The sequence below is a fragment of the Clytia hemisphaerica genome, unplaced genomic scaffold (genome assembly GCF_902728285.1).
Source record: "Clytia hemisphaerica strain Z4C2 unplaced genomic scaffold, Clytia hemisphaerica genome assembly, whole genome shotgun sequence".
NCBI classification, from domain to species: domain Eukaryota; kingdom Metazoa; phylum Cnidaria; class Hydrozoa; order Leptothecata; family Clytiidae; genus Clytia; species Clytia hemisphaerica.
In genome coordinates, this window is record NW_027103760.1 from 402,881 (window position 1) to 412,215 (window position 9,335).

Genomic DNA, 9,335 nt, shown 5'->3' on the forward strand with positions numbered 1-9,335 from the left:
GTATACTGTTGTAAAGATAATTCAGAGCACTTTAACTTCAAAAAATTTGATGAATAATATTTTTTCATCTATGGCTCAAAATTTAGGTAATTTCTCAAGGTTTTTGAAAATGTTACTTTCATTAAAAAACGCCGGTTTATTTTTTCATAATTCCCTTTAGAAAATTTGCGGCACATTCGTTTGCAGGACGCTCCCGGCACTCCGGAAACTTCCGGAGTTTTCCAGAGCAGCTAAAAAACACTTTTTTTCTCTCCGGAAAGTTCTGGAGCTTCCGGAGCAAGTGATTTTTAACACGTTCAAAACCCTTTTTAAACATTACAAAAAATATTCAAAATATTGATTATGATATGATGGTTCAGCCATTATAGTAGCTGGGGAAATTTGTTCGTTTTTTTGAGGTCGCTCGATTTTTTTAGTCAAAGCACTTGTTATACATTTTTGGAAAGCTAAGGGGTAGGGGAATCAAAATAACTTGGGTGCCAATTTTGTTTCGGACACTTTGGTGTGATTTTCGGACAAATACGACTTTCTCGGGCAAAAATCATAGGGTGAAAAATTTATGAAAATTTCAGCTTGAGAAAACGGAGACCTGTTGTATATTTTTGGAAAGCTCTCAAAAAATTAAGATTAGTGATATATTGCGAGTATAGGTGATTTCAGTACCTAACTCGAGATATTGAGCTTCCGAAAGCGCAAAAAATTTGTCCTGGGCAAAACAGCTGTTTCTGGCTGAAAAACACTGAAAAACACTGTTTTTAAGGATTAATATCTCGAGTTAGGTAAAGAAATCACCTATACTCGCAATATATCACTAATCTTAATTTTTTGAGAGCTTTCCAAAAATATACAACAGGTCTCCGTTTTCTCAAGCTAAAATTTTCATTAATTTTTCACCCTATGATTTTTGCCCGAGACCGTCGTATTTGTCCGAAAATCACACCAAAGTGTCCGAAACAAAATTGGCACCCAAGTTATTTTGATTCCCCTACCCCTTAGCTTCCCAAAAATGTATAACAAGTGCTTTGACTAAAAAAATCGAGCGATTTTACAAATTTCCCCCTACTATTAAATGAAATTGAATTTGTCACATTATATTTGGAAGCATCACTGGTCGAAATATTGAAAAAATTAAAAAACGTGAGGTTTCACTTCCATGAGTCGGCTGATTTTTTAAAAATATCAGTTAGTTTTCACATGATTAACACAGTGGGTGCTATTGTAATTATATCGCGGATATCAGACCAATTGCCGAAAATATACCTCCGGAACACCGGTGTTCCGGAGCATGAAAAAAATGGCACTTTTTGCTCCGGACGTTTCCGGAGCGCCGGGAGGGTCCTTCTTTTGCTTGCGAGTGAAGTAAATGATAAAGCGCTTTCACAGCATTAATCTTTGATACAAATTTCGGCGGGACGCTAGTGTGACTAACTGCAAGTTAGATGCAAGTTACTTAATCACATGGCATGGTACGCTAAATAAACAATCAATTCCTGGAAGATGGACTATCTGCTGAGAGAATTAATTTTGTTGGTTTTGCATCAACTTTTTTATCAATATTTCAGACGAAGGAAACTGTATCAAGCTGATTTTTATAAAATATGCTTTCTAACATACTCATCGTCTTCAGTCAGTGTTTTAACCACCTAAATAGGAACAAATTTCTTGATTTCTAAAATACTCCTATCTAAGATATAAGTACTTATATAGGCATATTCAAAATCCTTAAACTACTTCAAGACAAAATATCTAAGCCTCTCTCTGTCCTCATAAATCGATCTTTTTCATTTGGGGTCTTCCCTTCTGTATTCAAAATATCTAAGGTTATCCCAGTTTTCAAAAACAAAGGATCTCCACTCGAAGTCTCAAATTACTGTCCAATTTCCCTCCTTTCAAACATCGAAAAAATCTATGAAAAAATAATGTACTCTCGAGTCACGGAATTCCTAAACCAATTCAACCAAATCTACTCCAGACAAATCGGTTTTCGCCAAGGTCACTCCACATCACACACCCTTATGAACATCCTTGAACGTATTAAAGGACACCTTGACTCTGGTGGGTTTGCATGTGGAGTATTTGTCGATCTACAAAAAGCTTTCGATACTGTAGATCACGAAATATTAATATCAAAGCTCAACCACTACGGTATCAGGGGAACCACAAAAGCCTGGTTCAAATCAAATCTTTGGGATAGATCCCAAAGCCAGTGCCACCAAAATGTTTCACTTTTTTTCGAAATGTCAGTGACCAAGCTTTTAGAATTGATTATGGTCAAATTTTATGGTCAAAAATTGATTGAAAACAAGGAATTTCCCCACAATCTGCATAATTTATGCAAAATTATAGCACTTTTTTACCACAAAAACGCCCATAACTTTTGATCTAGGAAAGTTGAGACTTTGATATAATACATTTTTTTGCTCAGTTGGAAGAGCTATCACGCGGCATAGATCTTTTTTGATTTTGAAGACCCCCCAAAAATCACGAATTTTCAGGGCTTATATACAACTTTGCCTAAAATCGCAAAAAATTGCAAATTACGCAAAAACTGCGGGTTTTCAAGCTTGGTAACATTCAAATTCCGAGTCAGCACCCTCAAATTGACCATAATCAATTCTAAAAGCTTGGTCACGGACATTTCGAAAAAAAGTGAAACGTTTTGGCCACNGGCCAGACCAATTTAATTTGTTGTTCTACGGGCAGATCGTTAGAAAAATATGGGTCAGTCGGTCGGTAAAATAAGAATAAATTTTTCATTTATCAGGGTTGGTAAGCTACTGAAAATATTTTCCAAAAAATATCTGGATCAAAAGTTCACTTTTTTATCTTCGATGAAGATCGTAATAAAATTTTAGTGTATGGAATGCTTGCTTGATTTTCTAAATTTTCAATTTTGAATTACTTTTCAGCTTTATTCAAATCTAATTCTTACAAATAACTAGTGTGTGAAATATATTTCAGTGAAAATTCAATATTATTATTTTTTTGATAGGAAAATAAGGTCGGTCGGGCCCGTAGAACAACAAATTAAATTTGTCTTGCCTAATAAAAGGTTGAAGCAGTTTGAATCCATCTATTATATTCAGCTCTAAAAAAGGGTGTCAGAATTGGATGGTAATGATTTGCTAAAAAAAGAATTTACAAAGTCAAATTACCATGTTTTGCCCTAGAGTGATATCCTATCGCATTTACACACCAGGTTTGGCAAACTTATGTAAATGCAGCTACAACACTGCAGCTATAACCCTACCAATTCACCAGATTCTACAATGTTTTATCTGGTGCAGGAAAGTGTTTCCAAACCAGATGTAATTAATCAAACCAATCAGTTAGTCACACTAGCGTTCCGGCGTTCCACCAAAATGCGTATCAAAGATTAAAGGTTTTATTCTTACATATAAGTGTTCCCATTTCATACCTCGATTCAGTTTTTATTTGACGTCAACTAGATCAGACGCTTTTGCAACGCTCTTCGAAAAAATGGCTGAAAACCAATAAAAACATCAAACTTTATGAAAATAACATCAAAATGGATAAAGATCAGCCTTTCGAAGCAGCCTCACCACCTCAAGCTTGCACGTCGTCAAGATGTACTGAAGAGGATGACCTGGATCGCTTAACATGTAAAAAATGTAAAAGATCAGTTCATTATGAGTGCACACAGTTACCCCTGTATCAACTACAAATATTCGTGACATCCTACAACGATCATTACTTATGTTCAAACTGCGTACGAATAACGAAAAACCTAAGAAATAAAGTGGGAAAAAACACTCAACACATGATGCAAAATGAACTTAAAAAGAAAGACGACGTCATACGAAAACATGATAAAAAATGATACCAATAAATGCACGAATCCAGTCGTATGAATACAGCTATGTCCCCTCAACAATTAGGTTGTGGAATGCCTTACCAACCCATATCGTCAATGAAGAAGACCCTGATAAATTTAGCCTTAGCATTTCAAACTACGAATTTTAACTTGTGGAATTTTTATTTCTTTTTTATTTTTACTTTTTTCTATCCTGAGCTAGTCCTTTTTGTCTCTTCGATTTTACTCTTCGTGTCTTGTGTCCCCATGCTTTTTCTTCTGTTGGAACAATTTTTGTGCCGTGTTTTCTTTTTTACTTAGCACTGCTGGCCTCGTCACCATCGTGGAATCATCGACACATAGTTCGGAAGGGGGTCACTACCCCCCCCCCTACCCTAGAGCTACCCCGCCTACCCTAGGTTCTTCCCCCTTTTAAAATTTGATGCTACCCCCCTCAAAATTTTAAAATCCTACAAAAGAAAATAGAACACACTGCATTGCGAAAAAAATTCTCTTACCCCCCCCTTTCTGAGATTTTCTGAACATCCCTTTATAAAGGGGGGGGTTGCGAACTATGCGACATGGATAATTTTAATAATATTTCAACTTAATATTTTTATCTTACATTTTGATATGAAAATATTTATTTTAATAGTTTTTAATTTCCAAATTAAAAATATTTTTCCTATAATTCCTACAATTTTCTACTTAGCTTGGCATGTAATCGTCTCGTCCCAGCTCACTCTTACACTTTGATATTTGAGTCTACACCTACTTTTGTGCTTTCCATTTACCAGCGTCTTAGAACATCTTGCGCTAATGTTTTTAACTTTTTATTTTATCTTATCCTTTATGTTCAAAATCACGAAAATGTACGTAATGTACTATGTGATAATTCAATAGAACTAGAACTAGAAAACTGAACAACGAGGTCAACACCAACACAAAAACCCGTGATTCCATCAAAAATGACCTCAAAACCTTTCTGGCAGGAAAACTACAAGAGATGGAGAAGAAGACAAGAAGCATGATAAGGGAGGAAATAAAACACACGGCAGAAATAATGACGAAACATCAAAGAAAACATACGCTGAGACTACCAAGAAGCACAAAGAAGACTTAAAATCTGCCGAACAACAAAAACGGAAGCAAGAAAGTGAAAAGAGAGACATAGAATCTAGAAAACTGAAAAACTGGGTTTTTGTTCTATATTGAGAAATGATTCAGTAATTTTCTCTTGTGTCATTTCTTTTAAATCCTTTTGCAATTAACTCAACATCGTCTATTGTCACGTTCAAACACCCTTCTCTCTGTTTCGCCTATACTTTAAAATAACAAATTGCTTTTCCTGGATTTTTTTCTGCATCTACGCATCGGAAAATCAGCGAAAAAAATGATGCGGGCGGGTGACGTGAATAGAACAATTTTTGGATGACTGCCTATTAGCCTTAAAAATTTGTTAAACATTTTAATATCTTTATACTTATAGTCAAACTTAATCAACTACTCAAAATTTAAGCGATTTTTAAAAAGTTTGATTAAAGAATTTAATTGAACTTTTGTTGTTAGATTAAGTTCGAAAAAGTTTGATTAGTTTGGTATATCCAGACGATCTCAATCGAACGTAATCGACGATCAAACCAAATCGAACGCAATTGACTGATTGAAATTCGATTGTCGAACGCAATCGAATCTCAATCGAATATTACCGCAAATTTCAGGTTCGATTGATATTTGATTGCGTTCGATTGATGTTCGATTGCGTTCGATTGATGTTCGATTGCGTTCGGTCGTCGATTCATTGACCCCCGGATTGTTCATCGCACAATTTCTATGGGGAATCGAAAGTAATTTCATTCGGCTTGTGATGTTTGAGAGCTTGGATGTTGGGAAGCTGCAAGAATAAAGCCAGACGATCTCAATCGAACGGAATCGACGATCGAACCAGTCGAACAACAATCGAACCAATTGAATATTACCCAGAATTTTGACGTTCGATTGAGATTCGATTGCATTCGACAATTGAATTTCAATCTGTCGATTGCGTTCGATTTGGTTAGACTGGTTCGATCGTCGATTCCGTTCGATTGAGACCGCTGGGTATATACAGTAATCGCACTGTTCGATGATTTCATCTCTGGATTAAATTGCGCCAGACAAAACTGTGTTTTATTGCCAACTGGACTGACTTATAACCTGCCCAGTGTTTGGATTGATTGTTGGTAAAAATTTTCTTATTTGACAATGGACATTCTGCATCCCGTGATCAATTGTTTCTGCAGTCCGGTGTTTGGCAGGGTTAAGTATGTATGCAGCTGCAAGGATAATACACCATTTAGGAGTGTCGACTGCGCACGCGTCAATCCAATTTTCCATTGATTTGGTTTTAGCGACCACGGAAAATTCACTCTCCTCCGTAAAAAAACGGTAGGTAAACATCTAGTTCTCATAAGGAAACATAGCAGAAAAACGGTAGGTAAAGAACTCCTTTTAATCATAACTTCTTTTTCTCTTGATGAATTTTTGTGAAATTTTCAGGAGAGACTTATAAAATTATCATTGATATCATGTTCAAATATCTAAATCATTCTCTTTAAAGGAGAGAAAAAAATTCACAATGTTTACATTCCTCTAACCTTTCACATTACTAAAGTGCGCATTTTTACCTACCATTTTTACCGGCCTCTGCAATAGACCTTTTTTCAAAGAGGACGTCCTGTTGAATAATTATGTAGTCCAGCCATAAAAACAATGATAGAGCCATGCATAATTACTGTATCATGCATATTGTAATAATTATGTATGGTTTTATCATTGTTTTTCTGCTGGACTACATAATTATTCAACAGGGTGGCCTCTTTGAAAAAAGGTCTATGGAGTACCGTGAAGATAGGGAGACTCCTAAACGGTGTGTATTACAGCCCCTGATTTCTGCCCTCAGTAAACTTATCAAATTATATTTACCTGTGTTGTTTTACCAGATCCAGTATCACCAGCGATCATGACAACTTGGTTCTTGGCAACTGCATCGACAATGGCATCTTTGAATTGATAAATTGGTAAATCTTTTGCTTTCTTTTTCAGGTCAGTTTCTTTAGCATCTGGTGGAATATGAGGTGCATTTCCCAAAACTAATCTGTTCTCACGAGCCAAAATTTTATTTTGCTCATTGACAATTCCCTTGTGCAGTTTTTGACCAGAAAGTTCATGTTTATCTCTGCTTGTAACTGGAAGATCTTGCAAAAGAGAATTGATTATCCCCGAACTGCTTCTTGATAAAGTGAGTCTTCCATTAACTGTAACTGATTTTTCAGCTACTTTGTAAATGGTTAGATATCTTTTATTTCCTTTGCCTCTACTTTTGGTTATGAGTCCAAGATCTTTACAATATCGATGAACGTATGCTCTTTCATTTGCTGTCAACGAGGATGGGAACTCAAGCTCAGTTTGGGCTTCATCATTAATAAAGCGATCAACTGCAACACTTACTGCAATCTTTAACTCTTCTCCTACACATATTTCTTGCTCATTTAGTTTCTTCCCAGATCTACCAGAGTGCACTTTCGATTTATCTCTCATCCTTTCATCTTTTTTGTCCGCCATCTTCTTTCGAAGCATGGAATGGGATGTTGGTATATTTTGAAAATAATACCTGACTGTTTGAGAACTGAGAACAGCTGCGCAAAGTCTACAAACGACAAACATTCTCAAACGGTTGTGGTCAAAAAGTTAACTCGCCGTCTGTTTACTATGGCGCGCCAAAAGGCTTTTTAATACTAACTTTTTTTTATAATATCAACTTTCTTTTATAATACTAAATTTCTTTTATAATACCAACTTTCACTTTTATAATACCAACTTTCATTTTTATAGTATCAACTTTTTTTTATAATACCAACTTTTTATTATAATACAAACTTTCATTTTTATAATATCAGATTTTTTTTTTAAATAGCAACTTTTTTTTATAATACCAACTTTTTTTATAATATCAACTTTTTTTTATAACACTAACTTTCATTTTTATAATATCAATTTTTTTGGTCTCGCTTAGTCAATTTTCTTTTTTCACCATGTAGACGGGCCTTTACAGTTCTTCACTGGAAAATCTACATGAGGCACATGGTCATGGATGTCCTGTCCTTGACTTGACTGTTGGCTGCTTGGGTAAAGGTCCAAAGACTGCTGGTAGTTCAGCTTATTTTTATCATTTGTGTTGTTTGTTCTCTCTCTGGCTGGTGGATTGATTCTTCAGACCAATCAAATCGGTTGGCTAGACGCAAAAATCTTTAAATTTTTTCAAAACTTTGGACCAATAATAAGTCTTACCCATTACGCTTTGCGATTGTGAAATGGCATCATCCAGTCTATCAAAAACCTTAAGTGGTCTCCAGGCTAGGTGTAATCGCGCTAAGACTCTTTCTACACTTGATCGATTATACACGCATAGTAAGCGAGACAAAAATTGGTGTCATGAAAACTAAAAAAAAAGTTGGTACTATTAAAAAAAAGTTGGTATTATAATAAAAAAAGTTGGTATTATAAAAAAAAGTTGGTATTATAAAAAAAAAGTTGGTATTATAAAAAAAAAGTTGATATTATAAAAAAAGTTGATATTATAAAAAAAAGTTGGTATTATAAAAAAAAGTTAGTATTAAAAAGCCTTTTGGCGCGCCATACAAACCGCCCGTTTTTTTTCCCGCATAAAATAACCTCACTTCTTGCCACCGCACCGAAATTCAACGAGTAGAAAAAATGATTGGGTTTGTTCGAAAAGTTCGTTTAGTTGAGATGATATCCTTTTCAAAAAAACAAATGACAAAATAAAAAAAAATGTTACAAATGAAATGGAACTTGGTCCCTACAGCTACAAACGAAACGCAGCGAAAGTGTATGTATCCTTTTCATTTACGAAGAATATTGCTGATATTGGACCAGGAATCTCAAATTTTTCGTGACTTTGTTTTAACACGATGGCTCTAGATGGCTCCCTAACAAACTTACTCACAATCTCGTCCCCGTGTATCCCAGGCTTTATTTCGTTACTGATTGACGCCAGAGAATATTATCTAGCGCTCTCAGTAAGCATCAAAAAGCTGACAATACGCAGGGAACGAGGTTGACTTACCCATATTTTTGTGTCGATACTGATAGTTTTCAAAAGAAATCAGTGGAATTTTTAACACTTTTATTTGGGCTTTGAAAAACCTTTAAGAGCCAGTTTTTTTAAGAATGGGGCAGTTTGGGGCAGTTCCAATAGTTTGAAACTTAGATTTTTATCATTTTTGGATATGTTGTTAAGTACAATGAACTGAGTAAAATCCCAAAATATTTTGGTCTGAAAATCCATAATGGCGGATTTATGCCAATTTCAAGTTTTTGACATTTTTGGGCATTTCACTTAAAAAGTTTTTTGATATAGAACCATGATTTCTCAAATCAAAATGAGGAATTGATTTTGGGTGATTCTGAAACTATGGCCAGTAAACTATACAATTTTCCAAAAAAATCAAAATTTTCA

At 35.0% G+C, this 9,335-nt stretch overlaps 1 protein-coding gene across 1 annotated transcript; it reads right to left on the bottom strand.

Moving 5' to 3' along the window:
- Positions 1-6,763: 6,763 nt before the first annotated feature.
- On the bottom strand, positions 6,764-7,417 carry LOC136805579 (3'-5' RNA helicase YTHDC2-like). Its single transcript, XM_067062142.1, has one exon. It carries the CDS (start codon positions 7,415-7,417, stop codon positions 6,764-6,766), a length of 654 nt encoding a protein of 217 aa, XP_066918243.1.
- Between the last annotated feature and the right edge of the window lie 1,918 nt (positions 7,418-9,335).

What these genes read in the sequence shown, in the direction of transcription:
- LOC136805579 (XM_067062142.1), bottom strand. Translation starts at nt 7,417, where the DNA reads ATGGCGGACAAAAAAGATGAAAGGATGAGAGATAAATCGAAAGTGCAC.